The 19,006-nt window shown below is 40.8% G+C and overlaps 2 protein-coding genes across 3 annotated transcripts in view; one reads left to right on the top strand and one right to left on the bottom strand.

Annotated features, from left to right (window-relative positions):
* Nucleotides 1-4,890: 4,890 nt before the first annotated feature.
* HSPD1 (heat shock protein family D (Hsp60) member 1) lies at nucleotides 4,891-16,261 on the bottom strand. Of its 2 annotated transcripts, none has more exons than XM_049615206.1 (12): nucleotides 16,119-16,261; nucleotides 14,789-14,964; nucleotides 13,384-13,636; nucleotides 11,742-11,824; nucleotides 11,126-11,221; nucleotides 10,500-10,593; nucleotides 10,065-10,233; nucleotides 8,158-8,257; nucleotides 6,902-7,147; nucleotides 6,070-6,244; nucleotides 5,604-5,782; nucleotides 4,891-5,520 (listed from the first exon to the last, which is right to left on the bottom strand). In XM_049615206.1, exons 2-12 carry the CDS (start codon nucleotides 14,960-14,962, stop codon nucleotides 5,368-5,370), a joined length of 1,722 nt encoding a protein of 573 aa, XP_049471163.1. In that variant the 5' UTR covers nucleotides 14,963-14,964; nucleotides 16,119-16,261; the 3' UTR covers nucleotides 4,891-5,367. The 2 variants fall into 2 exon arrangements, with proteins under 2 accessions (XP_049471163.1, XP_049471162.1); XM_049615205.1 differs by lacking the exon at nucleotides 16,119-16,261 and adding an exon at nucleotides 15,903-16,019.
* Nucleotides 16,262-16,478: 217 nt separating this feature from the next.
* The window catches only part of MOB4 (MOB family member 4, phocein), a 43,563-nt gene continuing 41,035 nt past the window's right edge, over nucleotides 16,479-19,006 (top strand). Inside the window, exons 1-2 of the mRNA XM_049615214.1 lie at nucleotides 16,479-16,561; nucleotides 17,165-17,329. Of these exons, the coding sequence (XP_049471171.1) occupies nucleotides 16,559-16,561; nucleotides 17,165-17,329 (168 nt within the window). The 5' untranslated portion in view covers nucleotides 16,479-16,558. The remainder of the gene's footprint in view (nucleotides 16,562-17,164; nucleotides 17,330-19,006) is intronic.

Here is a 19,006-nt window from a genome sequence, read left to right as displayed (position 1 = left end):
GGAAAACAAGCCTCTAATGTGTCCAAACCACTTAAAGTTCAGTCGTTCAGTTACTTGCAGCCACTTTTATCCTCCAGTCTGAACTGGTTGCTCTCTAGTCTGTTGTGCAGCTGTAATCCTAGGGCTCCCATGCAGTCAATCTAGGGTTTTCCTTCCCCCTCTTTTTAGGGGCTCCCTATGTCCTGAATCTTGGCCTCATATTTTTAATTTACCTTCCAAATGCTGAGGAAACAAGCCCTTTAGTGGTTTCCTAAGGCAAGTGGGGCTAAATTTTTAGAATCCTTGTGTCTGATTATGTCATTGTTTTATATTCACACTTGAGTACAGAACTCTACATTAGGGATAATATCCTCTCCATCCCGTTTGAAGATATGACTTCATTGTATTCTGGCATCCAGTGCTATTTATTCTTGAGAAGTCTTATGCCACTGTTATTCCCATTTCTTTGTATAGCATCCATTTTTTTGGATTCTGAAAGCTTTTATTTATATTTTTTAATGTTCATTTTTGAGAGAGAGAGAGAGAGAGAGAATGGGGGAGGGACAGAGAGAGGAGACAGAATCCAAAGCAGGTTCCAGGCTCTGAGCTGTCAGCACAGAGCCTGACGCAGGGCTTGAACTCATGAACTGCAAGATCATGACCTGAGCCAAAGTCTGTTGATTGAGATACCCAGGTGCCCTCTGGGAGCTTTTAAAATCTACTCTATCCTGGGTAGTCTGAAACTGCATGCTGTCCTGTTACCTGGCCCTAATTGTGCTGGGCCCCTTGAGAGCCCTTCAGTCAGACTCTATTCCTTCAATTCTGAGGAATTTCTTTGAATCATTTGTTTGATCATTTCCTCCCCATATTCTCTGGTTCTATCATTCAGGTATTCCTAAACAATTAGACATTCTATCTCTTGTATTAAGTCCAGTCAGTTAAACATCTGACTCTTGATTTGGGCTCAGGTCATGATCTCACGGTTTGAGTTTGAGCCCTGAGTCAGGCTCCACACTGAGCATGGAGCCTGCTAGGGATTCTCTCTCCCTCTGCCCTTCTCCCCCACACGTGCACACCCTCTCTCTCAAAAAAACCAAAAAACTTAAAAAAAAATTGTTTGGGGGGCACCTGGGTGACTCAGTTGGTTAAACGTCCAACTCTTGATTTCAGCTGTGGGCATGATCTCATGGTTCGTAAGATCATGTCCCACACGGGGCTCTCTACTGACAGTACGGAACTTGCTTGGGATTCTCTCCCTCTCTCAGATTAAGAAAGTAAACACCTAACAAATAAAAAATATTTTACTTTTAAGTAATCTCCACACCCAACATGGTTAACAACCCCAAGATTTAGAGTCACGTGCTCTACTGACTGAGCCAGCCAGGTGCCTCTTGTATTAAATCTTTGTTTTTCCAATTTTCCATGTTTTTGATATGCCTCTTAGAGTTCCTCAATTCTGTCTCCCAGCCCTCTGTTAATTTTACATTTGCCACAGTTTTAATTTCCAAGAATGTTTTTTAAATTTATTTAAAATTTTTGTTTTTATTTTTGAGAGACAAAGAGCAAGCACGGGAGGGGCAGAGAGAGAGTGAGACAGAATCCCAAGCAGGCTCTGCGCTGCCGGCACAAAGCCTGATGTGGGGCTCGAACTGAAACCAAGAGTCAGACACTTAGCCAACTAAGGCACCCACGTGCCCCTATTTTTAAAAAAGTTTTAAGACAGCAAGAGCGACAGAGAGCACCAGCAGGGGAGAGGGGAAAGAGAGACAGAATCCCAAGGAGACTCCATGCTCAGCATGGAGCCCAACATTGCAGTCAATCTCGCCCATGAGATCATGGCCTGAGCCAAAACCAAGAGTTGGATGCTTGGCTGACTGAGCCACCCAGGCGCCCCTCCATGAATGTTTTCTAATTGTTCATTTTTTTAATGCTTATTTTTGAGAGAGAATGTGCAGGTGGGGGAGGGACAGAAAGCAGGAGGCAGGTTCCAAAATGAGCTCTGAGCTGACATCAGAGAGCCTGATGTGGGGCTTGAACTCATGGACCACAGGATCATGACCTGAGCTGAAGTGAAGATGCTGAACTGAGCCATGGTTTATGGCAACAAGATCTCTTTAACATATTACAATTTTTTAAGTTTCCCTTAGGTCCCTTATGGTTTTTGCTATTCTCCTTCATGCTGAGGCTTGATTGTCTAATGGTTCATGTTTGTCCACTAATATTTGAAATCAAGATACTAAAAAGCTTATTGGCATTAATGTAGGGCACGCTGACTAGTGAGTTTCACTGTCAGGTGACCAGGTGAGGCAGCATTTTCATTGGGGGACTCTCAGATGGCAGAATCTGTAAGTCTTTTCTGTTTTCCTGTATGATTCTATTTCTTGTCCCAGAGTATAGGGGTGGAGAGAGGGAACAGAAATGCCTTCCTGCTTATCTGTAAGGTTAGTAACAGGGAAAAGGTACTTTCCCAATCTATCGATTTCTCTGGCTGCAGCTTTCAGAGGGTTTTACAATTGCCTAATCCTCGTTTAGGAGTTCATTCCAGGCTGCCTCTTTGGTTTAAGAGTTTAAGTTCTTCAAACCTGGTTTAAATCTGGGGTCTGCCACTTAATAGCTGAGACTTTGTATAAGCTACTTAACCTCTCACAGCCTGTTTACATTACATGTAGCGTAGGTTTAATTAAGTAGTCCCCAATCCAAGACTGTTTAGAGTTAATGCAGTACTACATTTAGTCTAAGGTCTACCACATAACACTATTTTCTTCCCCTCCTGTGCTCTCTTTAGACTGGTCATTCTAATAATCTTTTTTTTAATTTAAAATTTTATTATTTTTTTTTGAGAGAGAACAGAGTCTGAGTAGGCAGGGGGGGTGGGCAAAAAGAGAGGGAGACACAGAATCCAAAGCAGGCTCCTGAGCAGTCAGTGCAGAGCCCGATGTGGGGCCTGAACTTGTGAACTGCAAGACCATGACCTGAGCCGAAGTCGGCCACTTTACCAAATGAACCATCCAGGCACCCCTCTAATAATCTTTCAAAGTCCAGGTGTTTCTCATCTCTTACCTTTCCTTCTCATCACCTAGCTTGGCCTTTAAATTATTTTGGGGGGCACCAGGGTGGCTCAGTCGGTTAAGCGTCAGACTTCAGCTCAGGTCGTGATTTCACGTTCATGAGTTCGAGCCCTGGGTCAGGCTCTGCGTTGACAGCACGGAACCTGGAGCCTGCTTTGGATTCTGTGTCTCCCTCTGCCCCTCCCCCACTCACACTCTCTCAAAAATAACATTAAAAACATTTATAAAATTTTTATTATTTTTTTAACGTTTACTTATTCTTGAGAGACAGCACGAGCAAGGGAAGGGCAGAGAAGGAGACTCAGAATCTGAAGCAGGCTCCAGGCTCCATGCTTTCAGCACAGAGCCCCACACGGGGCTCGAACCCACGAACAGGGAGATCATGACCTGAGCCGAAGTTGAACGCTTAACTGAGTTACCCAGGCACCCTGAGCTTGGCCTTTAAGATAATAAATTGTATTAAACCCTTTCTCTAAGGTTTCTCTTTTGAAACTGGTTTGCCTTTTGCTACTTATGTAGCTAAAACTACATTCTAGGCAAGTTGTATTCACTTAAAATGCCCATTATTCAGTCCCCTTTAATCTATGGTCATTCTTTTTCGAAACCAAGGAAAGCACAGGTATTCCTAGGTGCAGATTTCAAGTGACTTTGGCTTTTGGTCTGTGATGGACTTTATTATTCCTGTTTCTGCCCAAGCTTTGTATACAAGGAGAGCACTGCCTCAATGCCTAGCTTCTACCAGTCTCTAAGCAGCAGCCCCAAGACCAAACCGAGTGGCGGGCAAGATCCTTCCCATCTAGAGCAGATTTACATTCTGTAGCCAAGACAGACTAGGTCCTTGGCACAGGTGAAGGCAGGAACTTAGATGTTGTTAGGCAAGATTTTGTTGCCTTCAACTCATAATATAGTAAATCTAGAAAGCAAAGTTACGTCTTGCAAATCATCCTGCCCCCAACATGCCCCACACCCAGGTATTATTTTAAAAATAGGCCACATTTCAGGGTACCTGGGTGGCTCAGTAGGTTGAGTGTCTGACTTTGGCTCAGGTCATGATCTCACAGTTGGATGGTTTGCGACCCACACTGGGTTTTGCACTGACAGTACAGAGCCTGCTTCGGATTCTGCCTCCCTTTCTGCCCCTCTCCCCTGCTCACGTGCTCTGAAAAATAAACATTAAAAAAAAAAAACACACACACATTTCCATACTGTTTCCAGTGCATTGAGCCAAAAATCTGCTTTACGTTCTTAAATAAAAGTGAAGACACTGGGCTGACCCCACCAAGCAAGGATGCCCTTCCTCACTGTCCATTATGCTCGAATGGCATACCTCCCTTTCCACTGAAGCACACCCTTCTACACACCCTGCCCTCCTCACTTGTGGGTACCCAACAGGAATCCATTTATTATGCTGAGGGTTTGAAGCAGTAACTATAACCTCCACAAGAAATGACAAATTGCCCCTTTATGACCAGACCTCAACACATAAAATAGTGTCCACAGCAATCAGTTGTCACCTTTAAACATTTCCATTACCATAGGGTGCCTGAATGGCTCAGTCCATGACCTCACCATTCATGGGTTCGAGCCTGGAGTGGAGCTGTGTGTGGACAGCTCAGAGCCTGGAGCCTACTTCAGATTGTGTCTCCCTCTCTGCCTTTCAGAAAGAAATAAAAAATATTAAAATTTCATTATCTACGTAGTAACATAACTGTAGCAAAGAGAAACGGGAATATGCTACATGCAGAAATGTTTTACACATTTGTACCAAATCCTACCCCTACCCCTCTTTGTCTATTGGCTTTCAATTTCTCTTATCTTCTAGGTCACGGAAAAGCTAACACAATTAAGTTTAAACAAATTTTTATTACACAAAGGTTGTCACATAATTGGATATTTCTCTACTTTGTACACAATTATTCTTACTCTCCACAGAAAGGCTGCTTCTTAACTTTTCATCTGGTGATGGCAAGCACTAAAATCCTGATTTTAACAGAATAATAGTAAAAATGCCTCAGTGATTTAAGTTGAAAGCAGTACATTGGTACATGGCTCTTGCATTCAGTTATCAGGAATGTACAAATGTCTTTTTATTCAAAAATACAAAATAAATTATCTGTAGGCATGGACAATGACAGCAGTAAACCATTATATGTTGTCAACTGAAACCAGTAACTGATGGTTATAGTGATTTTCTTAAACATCAGCCAGCCTTTTCTTCAGTCATTTCCTTCAACTGACTTCTCTGAAGTTATTCTTGAGGAGCACTGCCTTGAGCTTCCTCTCACAGTTCATTAACAATGGTAAAGCGCTATTCTAGGAATTAGAACATGCCACCTCCCATACCACCTCCCATTCCTCCCATTCCGCCCATTCCAGGGTCCTTCTCTTCCTTAGGAATTTCGGTGACTACAACTTCTGCTGTAGTTAACAGAGAGGCCACTCCAGCAGCATCCAATAAAGCAGTTCTTACAACCTAAGGAAAAAGTTTGATAAAATATTACCTTTATCCTTAGTAAAAAATAAAAAAGCATTTTTAGAAAATGGCCAACCATTTACCTTAGTTGGATCAATGATTCCCTTTTCTACCATATTCACAAAATCTCCAAGCATAGCATCATAACCAACTTCTGAGGAACTCTGCATAATTTTCTCAACTATCAATGATCCTTCGACACCTGCATTCTTAGCAATGGTCATTGCAGGAATTTTGAGTGTTCTCTTAATGATTTCTATACCTAAAGAAAACAAATTTTAGCAAATTTGGTTTCATTCTTTCTTTTGTAAAAATTACAACACAATTTGATACAGGGAAAACCCAACTGGGAAATTCCACAGGTCAAATCATTCCCCCCCCCAAGAGATGTGATTTCATCTTTCATCTGTCCTCTGATTATTAGTGTTATTCTTCCTTTGTTATACTGGTAATTGTTTTGTGATTTATTGTTCTATTTGATGGGCAACAATATTATTACAGCAGACTAAAATCACGCTGCAAATAAACTCATTTGTAAGGCAGTTTTACCAATTTTTTGATCTTCATTAGCTGGAGTTATTGAATCCAAGGCTGGAATGCACCGAAGCAGGGCACAACCCCCTCCCAGAACAATGCCTTCTTCAACAGCAGCTCGGGTAGCATTGAGGGCATCTGTAACTCTGTCTTTTTTTTCATTCACTTCAACATCACTTGTGCCACCAACCTAAGAATAAAAGAATTCCAGTTAGTATGGGCTTCTCTGATTCAAGATGCTGGCTGGCAAGAGTCATTAAAAAGCACTGGATTTTTTTATTTACTTTTGAGAGAGAGCGAGCGAGAGAGAGCGAGCGAGAGCGAGAGACACACACACACACACGCAGAGGGCATGTGGGAGAGGCGCAGAGTAAGAGGGAGAGAGAGTCCTAAGCGGGCTCTGCACTGTCAGTACGGAACTGAATGTGGGGCTTGAACTCACAAACCGTGAGATCATGATCTGGGCTGAAACCAAGAGTCAGACGCTTAACTGAGCCACCTAGGTGCTCTGCACTGGGTTTACTTAAAAAACAAACAAATAAAAAACACCAAAAAAAAGACCACGTAAAAAAGGTTGCCTACTTGTTAAAAGTGACTGCATGACTAAATAGCTAATAGGGTGAGTACAGTGTCCTACATCAGTCCAACGTCAGCCTGATCTTTAACAAAACATCTTGGTTTTAAGGAAGGAATATTCCAACAAAGAAATTTTGTATAATATATATCTCCATGATTAAGTTATTTCCCCAAACATTTTAGTTACATGGCCCTAGTGGGGAATACCACAGAAACAAAATCATTCTTGAGCTCAGAACCTAGGAAGCTCATTTACAACAACGAATCTTACCTTCAGCACAGCTACTCCATCTGAGAGTTTTGCCAGACGTTCATTCAGTTTTTCCTTTTCATATTCACTAGTTGTGATATCTAACTGTTCAATGATTTCTTGGATACGTTTTTCAATTTGAGCCTTGTCACCTTTTCCTTTTAAGAGCATGGCATCATCTTTGGTCACAATGACTTCTCCAACTTTTCCTAAGTCATGAGGCTGAACATCTTCAAGATTTAGAGTCAACCCTTCTTCTCCGAACACCTACAAAAACATTTAAAAATGAACCACTTGCAGCTTAGTTTTTCACTGTACCAAGTCTGTCAGTAATACATCACATGGGTGTTTTGATGAGGAAAACATCTTACAATACTGTATTTCTTTGAAACATGAGATTTTAAGATTATGACTAGTCCAGAGAAGACTTGATCGAGTTTTCCCACTGCATTTCCAACTTCTCAGTTAATCAAATTAACATTAGCTTTATTTGAGGAAAGTATAAACTCAAACAACTCCTCAAAGGTCATATTTTTGGTGATATCGGGACTGGACCTTAGGCCTAAACTCTTAAATCCTATGTCGTTTCTACAGTATTTTATTAAAAAAATTTTTTTTTCCTGTTTTTGAGAGAGAGAGCAAGAGAGAGGGAGGGAAGGGGCAGAGAGAGGAGAGGGAGACACAGAATCTGAAGCAGGCTCCAGGCTCTGAGCTGTCAGCACAGAGCCCGACCCAGGGCTTGAACTCACGAGCCGTATCATGACCTGAGCCGAAGTCGGATGCTTAACTGACTGAGCCACCCAGCCAATATTCTTAGAAACAAATTAGTCTTGGGGTGCCTGGGTGGCTCAGTCGGTTGAGCGTCCGACTTCAGCTCAGGTCATGATCTCGCAGCTTGTGAGTTTGAGCCCCGTGTCGGGCTCTGTGCTGACAGCTCAGAGCCTGGAGCCTGTTTCAGATTCTGTGTCTCCCTCTCTCTGTCCCAACCCACTCGCATTCTGTCTCTCTCTCAAAAATAAACATTAAAAAAAAAAAAAAATTAAAAAACAAAAAAACAAATTAGTCAAATAACCCTATTCTTGGGCTAGACTCATGGTAAGTTAGACAAGGGACCTTAGCAGCATTTAATCCAACCTATACCTCCTAAACGTCCAACATAAACACAAAATAATAGTTTAGATAATATCTGACCGTGAAAAATATAAAATTTACCTATAAACTTCAGACCTGGAAGTATAAAACCTTCAGTAAACCAACATCACATTTATTTTACTTACTGCACCACCAGTAGCAATAGCCATATCTTTAAGCTGGTTCTTTCTATTGTCACCAAAACCTGGAGCTTTGACGGCTACAACCTGAAGACCAACTTTCAGCCTGTTAAGAACAGTTAATAAAAATCAGATTTAAATTTAAAAATGCTTATCTAGTTCTTAAGTTCTAAGTACTATGATTACTTAGGAAACATACTTTTTTTATTTTGAGAGAGAGCATGCAAACAGGGGAGGGGCAGAGAGAGAGAGGGAGAGAATCTGAAGCAAGCTCCAGGCTTCCAGCTGTCAGTGCAGAGCCCGATGGAGGGCTCAAACCCACAAACTGTGAGATCATGACCTGAGCTGAAGTCAGACACTCAACAGATGGAGCCACCCAGGCGCCCCTGGAAACCACACTTTTTACAATTTTTGGCTTTCTTACAACTTTTGGTCAAATTAAGACAGGAAAGGGCAACTTTCCATTCATCCGTATTTGCCAATATCCAAGCACCTTCGTAATAAACTACTGACCTTACTTTCCAGTTAAACTAGACCCAGGAACAAAAATATTATCATAAGCAAAACACCTTTAACTATGACATAGTGTTAAATATTTTATAATTTTCAAAAATCAGAGTTAAATTTTAATTTTAAAATATTTAAATATTAAATTTGGGGATCTAATGAGCATTTACTACTGCCCTATGGGTTCCATTTAGTAGTAATCAAGTTACTACTACAGTTACATTTGAGCAAGCAGTGTTCTTAATCTGGTTCCTTCATAAATATAAGTATTACTGATAATAACATTAAGCTCACCTGCAATTTTATCAGATACTGAATGCCTGGAATATATAATCAAAGAAATGTTCACTTGAGACCAGATAGTGAAACAGAACGAATATATGGACACTAAAACAAAACTGGTCTATTAGAGCCAAATAAAAATCAGAGGGGTAAACTCTGATAATATGCCAAGAAAATCAGACACCCAACTTTACAGCTACCAGTAAAATGGCTCAGTGAAACTCTGTAGGTCTATTGTTTTTTTATTTTGGTTTCAAATCCTACAATAAGACTTTTCAGATCCCAAAAAGCAAATCCAAGCTAACAAACATTCCAGGATAAGTAAACTCACTCAGAGCTTTTGGGTCAAGCCATGTAACTCTCCTACATACCTGTTTCATTTGTGCATTTCCATTATAATAGAATTGGAAATATTACTTTTAAGATACCTCAATTCCAGGATTAGGAGCACATTTTAATGATGTCCTAAGGAGTGCCTAGCTGGCTCAGTTGGAAGAGCATGTAACTCTTGGTCTTGGGGTTGTGAGTTTGAACCCTACGTTGGCTGTAGAGATTACTTATTTTTTTTTTAATGCCCTAAGATTCTGTTTATAGCATTAAGCACCTGCCTTAAAGTCAAAAGTAATACATTATAGATTAAAAAAAAATTATCTTAACCTCAACTTATCTTAGATTGAGTGCCAATTTATTTCAGCCTATTAATTTTTTCTTTTAACAGATTATGTAAAATGCTGATAGCTAAATACACTTTGATCTAAGGCTTAGAAAATGATAGTTTACTTCTCATTCAAAATTGTAATTGTAAAAATATTTTTCCAGATAAAAACTTAGTCATTTCTTCTAAGCAACTGTAAACATTCATAATAAAAAATGGACACCATACAAAATTAGGCTATCTTATGAGAAAGTTGCACAAAATACTATGGATTTTCACAAAGAACCCATTCAAAAACAAAGAACCATTATAACTGGACCAAGAGTTCATGAAGCACACCTGTATCACACATAACTCTAAATACAAACACAAATGGTTCAATGTGAGGGTACGTAATAGAGATTTCAAACATCAATACAAAAAATTGCCTTTCATCTGAAAACGTAAACCAAACACCACTGCCTATTACCTATTCAGAACAAGTGTACTCAGAGCTTCTCCATCAACATCTTCAGCAATTATGACCAAGGGCTTACGGTGAGCATTGGCAATTTCAAGAGCAGGTACAATGGACTGGACACTAGAAATTTTCTTTTCACTCAACAGAACATAGGCATCTTGGAATTCACATTTCTGCCCTGCAAAAACAAAGAACATTTTAAATCAATGTTAAAACATTAACAATATTTTGAAATAACTGCAATTTCTTTAAATGAAAAAGCTATAACCCAATTTCAGTACATTTCAAGTGACTACTGAGTTCATGTTTTTCCACTTTCATTTGTCATTTACAGTAACTTTTGGAATACATAAGTTTATTTTCTTAGAAGTATGGCCTAATGCTTATAGTTCGACACATGACAAGCTCTATTTTTTTTTATTTCATTTACTGACTTGCTCTTACCTTTTGATGTATTAATAAAGTATGGAGAAATATAACCTCGATCAAATTTCATGCCTTCAATAATTTCTAATTCATCATTTAGTGTTTTTCCATCCTATAACAAATTAAACAATTAGTTGTATGAATTTCATTAAAGAAACACAAAAATTTTTAATTATGGACCAGATTAGGAGACCCCATTGATCATAAAGGATCCAGGCAGAACTATGCAAATGCCCCAGGGCATCCAACTCCCAATTCTGCAAAAACTTCAAAAATACATATTTGAATTTTTATATTCGATGTGTTATATATATATGTAACACACAGTTTGAATGTTTTATTTGGAAAACTGTTTTGATCACCAGACAACCCATACCAAGCTATCATAAAAAACACACTTGGGGCGCCTGGGTGGCTGTCGGTTAAGTGGCCGACTTCGGCTCAGGTCATGATCTCACGGTCTGTGAGTTCGAGCCCCGCGTCGGGCTCTGTGCTGACAGCTCAGAGCCTGGCGCCTGTTTCAGATTCTGTGTCTCCCTCTCTCTGACCCTCCCCCATTCATGCTCTGTCTCTGTCTCAAAAATAAACACCAAAAAAAAAAAAAAAAAAAAATTAAAAAAAACAAAAAAAAAAATCACACTTGCCTTTACTGTGATGACACCTTTCCTTCCAACCTTTTTCATTGCATCAGAAATGATGTTGCCAATTTCTTTATCTCCATTTGCAGAAATGGTAGCAACCTAAAACAATCAAGTTACTCTTCCAAGTTAAAAAGTTAAGGCCAGTGTTCTCAATCAGCTCCCTTTCCTTTTCCTAGTAACTTCCAAATTGATACTGTGTGTGGGAGATACAGTCTAACAGTTCTAAGGAAGTGTTGGTTCTGTTTTCAATTATCATTTGGCTACATTGTTTTTAAAAGATATGACATAAACATACAACTACTCTTAAAAAAAAAGACTCCCCCCACACCCCGGAAAAAAAGTGGTAATATTCTAACATGACAAAAACTATGTAACTTTTGACAAATTACTAAAGAACAGTTTCCATACAAAAAAAAATGAGTTTTACTCAGAGCCATGTCGAACTAAAGTGACAGCCCACTAAGACTCCAGCTATGGTCACTGCATTATTTTCAAATGTTTTTTGGCAGTAAGAAAAATGCTTTCAATGTTAGTGACTGGTTAGTGTTGTTATTCTAACACTGGTATGTGATAACGGAATAAAATCACATGTTTATTGTAAAATATGACAACTCCTTACCTGAGCAATTTCTTCAGGGGTTGTCACAGGTTTAGACTGCTTCTTAAGTTCAGCAATTACAGCATCAACAGCTAACATCACACCTGATTTAAGAATAAATGCCATTAACAATGCTTATTCTCTCATGGTTCCTTGTCAAGTAAAAATTCCAATTTACATTAAATGCTTTAATGTGTTAATATAGCCTAAACAATGCTTCTGTGCTGGCACTTCTCCTAATCACATGGAGTTGGATGGTGCACACTCAAACAGGAAGTCTGATAAATGAAGAACCAGGTCAAAATTATTCTGAAAACTGTACTAAGGAAAAAAAAACTATGGTGTATAATTTCAAGAATCTCACCATTCAACTCATTCTGTGTAAACTATTCCCAGTCCAATCATGTTGCATGTTTCCAACAGGGTCACCCAACATTTCTCTCAATTGAAAATAAGGGATTATGCCCCTACAGGTTGTTTTTAATTTTGAGAGAGAATCCCAAGTAGGCTCTGCAGTGTCAGCAGAGCCCGACTTGGGGCTTGATCTCACAAACTGTGAGCCAAAACCAAGAGTCAGATGCTTAACCGACTGAGCCACCCAGGACCTCTATACCCCTACAGGTTTTAATATCTGAAATCTCCTCCTTTAATATGTAATTATAAATAAAATATTTAACAGTCAACGGCAGCACAGTATGGATTCATGAGAACCTCATTTTGTTCAACTGGGATGAGTGCTGGCTCTTCCCTTTATTTTGATAAAGGGTAACTTCAAGAAATAAATCCAAAGAAAGGCATGTAGTAACAATCATTTTTTCAGGGAAGTAATTTTAATAAACTCAATTAACATTTGTCCATGATTTATATTCAAACTGCTTTTAATGAAACATTCATTTGTACCTTAAACACTGAAATAGATGGGATGCTAATACATCAGTGTGCTGGGATGCCAATTCTGACAAAATTGTTAATGGCACCCCACTTTACTCTCAAGTCTTCTCTAATTTGGACAGTAACACACCCTATAGATAAGCAGCAATTACATTTTCAAGATACAAAAAATCAAGCTTTAGTACACAGCTAATTAACAGCAGTGACAGGACTTAAGTTTGTATCACCATGAAGCTCATGCTAAGGAGTTCTTTAAATGGTGGCCTAGTTTCCCAAAGCAAGCAATAATGAACAAAATGAAGACCAATAATGTATTATGTGCTGTTAAGAGGCAAAAACAAAACAAAACAAAACAAAACAAATCCTGCTTTTATGTATACACACACTAAATTTGACGTCCTGGATGAATGATATAGTTTGTTTAGCCCTACTCTGTAAAATAGCAAAACTGTTTAATACTCTCTCCCTGCTCTAATCCCCACACGTTTACTATCCTCAAGGTATACAGAACATGCTGTATCTTCCACCAAACTGTTCCTTTGGGTGGCGGGGGGAAGAGGGGGTTTGGGGGGTCTCTAGACACAGGGAAGGGAAGGACAACAAAGAATGTCTTAGTCCTATTTCTCTCAATGCCTAGCATAGTACCCATCACATAAACCAGGCATCCAATTGCTATTTGCTGAAGAAAAACTCCATGTAAGATTGTTTTTAAGAGGAGAAATAAGAATCAACTTTCTTCAAAACACTGTGGTGACAATGAAGACATTCCTACCTCTCCTGATTTCCACTGGATTAGCACCTTTGCTAATCTTCTCGAAGCCTTCCTTGGCAATAGAGCGTGCCAGGACAGTAGCAGTAGTGGTGCCATCTCCAGCCTCTTCGTTTGTGTTATTGGCAACGTCTTGAACAAGTTTAGCGCCAATATTTTTATATTTATCTTTTAAATCAATTGACTTTGCAACAGTCACACCATCTTTTGTTACTTTGGGACTGCCCCAACTCTGTTCAATAATCACTGTTCTTCCCTAGAATTGCAGAGAAAAAAAAAGTGACAGAATCACATACTCTCTAAGTACTATTTAGCATAAAACAGGAACTTTTAATAAAAAAGTAGTTACTTGAAAGCCTCAACACAAACTGTCATTATTTAATCAGATCTGCAGCATGTAATTTCAAAGGCAGGTTCATCAGTGTTCTTAGGTTACAGACAAAATGACCTCTCTGTTGCCAAGTGTATAATTTTGGATGATCTTTTATGGAAGATATAGATCCTAGACTGAAAGATGTTATCTCATAAAAAAACAAAAACACAAGATAAACCAAATCAATTTGGTAGATAATAAAATGTCAGAATACTCTTCATGTAATTTATAGTTTTGTCTGGTGCCTGCTGTCTTTGAAAATAATGTGAAACTTATTTTTAAACTTGCTTTAAAATTTAGTTACTAAAATACTAGCAGCAAGACAAATACAGTTCACTCTTCCAAGGCTGGTTCAATGTTAAATCTCAAACACGGTACAAACAGTACTGGCAGCTTCTAGATTTGAATTAAAGGTGCTACTTGTGAGGCAGGCAAATGCCATATTTTATATAGTACATATGAATACTTTGATATTGGAACCGTTAACCTGAAATCACGCATCACTACACTTGTGCATCATCTTCAAAAGCCTCAAGTTATGTTGTTACTCCTCACCAACCTCTTTAAGTTAAAGAAGATTTAACATTTTAAATGTGCTTTGGAAGACAATGAACAGCAGAAAAGTAAAACTAGTACCTACAAACACATACTTGAGGTATTACTGGAGCTAAGTTACACACTAACGTCAATATTTGATACTAACTACTGGGAAAAAATCCAAAACTTAAGCAGGCAAGCAAGATTAATTCTACTTTCCGTTTAGGAACCCACCTTGAGTTGTGAGTTACCACTGGATTACATCACACATCATATGAAATAAAGTTTCCCGAATTTGAAAAAAAACTTAAGCTTTAAGACCGTTAAATCAAGTTTAAAAAAAAAAGATTAAGCGGTAATTTCGAACTCTTTTATGTAAACTGGGATTTCTCAACAATGGAGACTAAAGTATTTACTGTCTACATGACATCATTAAAATATTATTCCTTAATTCAGAATGCTATAAATTATAACACAATAAAATAAAAATATTGATACCTTTGGCCCCATAGTAACAGCTACAGCATCAGCTAAAAGGTCTACACCTTGAAGCATTAAGGCTCGGGCATCTGCACCAAATTTTACATCTTTGGCATAGGCCCGAGTAAGATGAGGAGCCAGTGCCCTGGACACTGGCCTAATTTGGCGAAGTACTGCGGGTAATCGAAGCATTTCTGTTGGGGGAAAACAATCAGATTATCAGTACATTTATACTAGCACTATCCGTGGTGCATTACAGCACAGCACAAACATGACACCTGTACACCACAAAACAAGAAATGTTAGATATAAGCTGTATTGATCCCTGCCCTACACGCGGCCCACGTTAACATAGGTTCAAACACCAGCTACTAACGCAAGCTTGTAGAGGCCGCTCCCACGCCTAACCTAGAGAACTAGCACAAAGTACACCATGTCAGTGAATCCCCACGGCCACCTACCCCAGCCGCTAAAAACGAGTTAATCTTTCACCGCTAAAACAGCCTCCTGAGCAAATCCACTCCAAAAGTGCTCCTAAAAAAACCAAATCTGCAGGAAGGAGTAAGTTATAAACCAGAATGACCAAGGGAAAAAAAAATATTCCGGACGGTGCAAAAATCCGTTTAGTAATAGGAGTCTTTGTATCTACTCAGGGCTACTGTATCAAACTATCCGCAGGGCCGCGATGCTGGGGGCCAAGGCCCGGCTCTCTACGCCCAACCCCACGTGTCTGTTTTTAGGACGCCCTCAGCAAGGTCAAGGGTGGAGATGCCGTACCCCAGCTGCCCACGGGGCCAAAAGCGGTTCCCACGCGGCTGCGACCACCCTCCCGGGGGCCCTACAGTCGATCAGGACAGGGCTGCAACGAGAGCCCACGTGAATATACGCCCCCGACTGCATACAAACTACCGGGCAAGCCCTCCCCCCTGCGCCCTGCCCGGGCCAGCAATCCACGCCGCACGTGATGGACACCGACATGGACCCGTAAGGCCTGGCCCGGCGGGTCCGGGCCTGCGGCGCCGTAGGGAAGCCCTGGCTCTCTCCTTCCGGCTCAATCAGGCAGGACCGCAGCGGACGGGGAAAGGCCCGGGTCCCAGGCGTTTGGGAGAGGCGGCGCGGGGCGGCCGTATACCTGCTGGGCAGCGGCAGGGCGTGCGGACGATGAGGCAGGCCGTCGGAGGCGAGTGAGGGACAGAGTGCACGGCGCACACGGCAAAGAGCCCGTGTCCCCTCCCTCCGCCGCTTCCCCCCGCCCCGCGGCACCGCGTGCGCGGGCTGCGCCCACCCCTTCCCCTCCACCGGGGCCCCGCAATCGGCAGTCGCCGCGCCCAGCTCCGCCCCTCCCTACCCGCGCAGGGCCAGGCAAGTGAGCTCAGCCCTCCCAGTCCGGCTTAGGCTAGTTCCCGGGCCGTACTCGGTTCGAGAACTTTCCGGGAAGCGCTGCGCTCTCTGTGGGTCAAGGTTCAGAGCGCGTCATTTCCGGGAGAGGGGCGAAGAGCTAGTACTTTCACCCCGGCAGGCGGCCTAGAAAAGCCTAGAAAGAACTCCTCTCTTCTTCCGCCTCCCCGTCTTCGCGTCAGTGGCCGGCGCACAACTCTCGGGACGAATCGCGCGGCGCGCTGGTGCAGCCACCCTCCCTTGCGGGGAGGAGCGGGGGGCGGGAGCAAGCGCGCCTGCGCGTTGGGAGGCCTTTTCCCACGTTCACGTGGCCCGGGGGTCGGACTGCGGGTCTCCTTGCGGCGGCGGCGGCAGCTCAAGAGCAGAGTAGGAACTGCGGTGGCCAGAGTCATGGTGAGTCTCGCGTGGGCTGGAGGACGAAGAGGCCTTCTCTGCCTATAGCGCTCGGGTACCCGGGTGCTTCTTTGCAGGCCTACTGGGAGGGGTAGGGGTCACTCAGTGACCCGCGCCCGCAGTAACCCTGGAGAGGCGAGGCCCACTAACCCCTTTTATTTGCCGAGGGCTCTGCACGCGTGTACCCCGCATGCTTGTGGGCCTGGGGGCGGGAACCCGGACTCACGCGCAGCTGCGGACCCACTTCTGCGAGATCTTTGTGGGTGTGTAGTATCTTGAAAAGCGTGGCTCCAGGCAAAGGGGTTGACTTGAGTTCTGTGAAATTTTCCAGAACAATTGAGGTAGGAAAATATTTGACCTTGGGATAAACTAGGGTTACTCTTAAAGCTGTCTGCTGACCGGAGGAGCAGCAACGACCCCCTAACACACACGGAATGGAAATTAAACTCGGCAGGTAGAGCAAAACATTCAAATGATTTTCTTGAACGAATAATTGGAGTTTTGGCGTTAATTTTGAAAGCCACACGTGCTTTTTGATGTGTAACGCTTAGAACATAATCACATACTGCTTTTGTTTTAAACTTAATACTCCTTTTCTTACAGGCAGGACAAGCGTTTAGGAAGTTTCTTCCTCTCTTTGACCGAGTTTTAGTTGAAAGGAGTGCAGCCGAAACTGTAACCAAAGGAGGCATTATGCTTCCAGAAAAATCGCAAGGAAAAGTTTTGCAAGCAACAGTAGTAGCTGTTGGATCAGGCTCTAAAGGAAAGGTAAATGGGGCTAAAGTGCAACTAGTTTTGTATGGAGGAGAAAAAAGAAATTCTTGGTGGTTATTAAAGGTAGTCTCTTCTGTTAAAAACTGAGAACAAATTGAGGGTTGATGGGGGGTGGGAGGGAGGGCAGGGTGGGTGATGGGTATTGAGGAGGGCACCTTTTGGGATGAGCACTGGGTGTTGTATGGAAACCAATTTGACAGTAAATTTCATATATTAAAAAATAAAAAAAATTAAAAAAAAATTTTAAAAAAAAAGGTAGTCTCTTAAATAGCTTTTTGTTTTCTTCAAGATCGTTCCCTAATTCAGTCATGTCTGATATGCCGCTTTTAACGAAAATGATTATGTAAAATAAAGTTGCTTATTTTGTAGGATGGAAGAGTTCCAGAGTATTAAAATCAGTAGCCATTTGGTAGCTGAGTGTAACCAGTGTTTTCTTTAAATTCTAAATTTTGACTAAAACAAAAAATTCCTCAAGATGATCTGTGGGTTCTTTGACTAGTTGAGGGGAAATTTAAACCCTTGATCTAACCTCTAACGCTGTAATTGCCCTAATCTTTTTAACCATTTCTGGCCTTAGTTGGCATACTTTCGAAAAGAACTGGTTGGATCTAGCCTTAATAGTCATTCTCCAGTAACTGGTTAGACCTCAGACCTGAAAGTCAGCCAGAATACACAATAAATGCCTTTGGGGTCAAATACATTAATTGCATTCATTGTTCCAGTTGCCTCTAAGAAAGCTCTAGGAACAGCTGTCCCAGAGTCAGGAATAGGAAGTCTCTGGGGAGTGGGCACTATGCTGCAGTCTCTTCTTAAATTTTTACTTTAATGAAAAGGATATTGAGTCACAAAAGAAGTATATGTTCCAAATTCTGGAAACTCCTCTTGAATTTTTGTGTTGGAAGAAGTTCCAACATGACATCTGTATATCTGGTCTTAAAAACTGATTTATATAGTCTAGAAGTTAATATTTAATAGTTAAAAAATTAGCTTAAGTTAGCTTTCCAGTATAACTCGTTGAACTTTACACTGAAGGCAGGTTTTGGTTTAAGCTCCAGGTACGCATTATTTCAAAGTGTAATTCTACAGTGATATTTTTGAGTGAACTATGATTATAATGTAAATCATATCACTTGGCCACTAAGTCCTTTTTTAACACTTGATTTGAATGAGCACATTTGATTAATAAAAGTTAGGTGTAAGTTTTTGGTGATCTAGATGTCTACTAATAAATATCCTTATTTTCTTAAGGGTGGAGAGATCCAACCAGTCAGTGTGAAAGTTGGAGATAAAGTTCTTCTCCCAGAATATGGAGGCACCAAAGTAGTTCTAGATGACAAGGTGTGTAAATTTAATATTTCCTATAAGTTAAGTATTTGTTATTAGTTTTCTTAACTAACGGTTTTCTTTATTTGCAGGATTATTTCTTATTTAGAGATGGTGACATTCTCGGAAAGTATGTAGACTGAAATAAATCATTATTGAAATGGCATGAAGTGAAGCTGCCCATTCCAGTGAAGTTGTGAAATCTTTCATCATGTAAATAATTTTCATGTCTCTTTTATAATAAACTAATGGTATCCAAACTAATATCCAGTGTCTCTAAAATTTAGTTATAGTGTATTGATCTAAATATTACGAAATAAAAATGCATAAATGAGTGGTTAATCTTTA

Source organism: Panthera uncia (assembly GCF_023721935.1).
Source record: "Panthera uncia isolate 11264 chromosome C1 unlocalized genomic scaffold, Puncia_PCG_1.0 HiC_scaffold_3, whole genome shotgun sequence".
Taxonomy (NCBI): Eukaryota; Metazoa; Chordata; class Mammalia; order Carnivora; family Felidae; genus Panthera; species Panthera uncia.
Note: the sequence above shows the minus strand (reverse complement) of the source record. Positions and strands in the feature narration are given on the sequence as shown.

Coding starts and splice junctions, on each gene's coding strand:
- HSPD1 (XM_049615206.1), bottom strand. CDS start 14,962: ATGCTTCGATTACCCGCAGTACTTCGCCAAATTAGGCCAGTGTCCAGG. Junction 13,637..14,788: donor CTGTTACTATGGGGCCAAAG/GTATCAATATTT, acceptor CTGCAATTCTAG/GGAAGAACAGTGATTATTGA. Junction 11,825..13,383: donor TCCAGTGGAAATCAGGAGAG/GTAGGAATGTCT, acceptor TTCTTAAATCAG/GTGTGATGTTAGCTGTTGAT.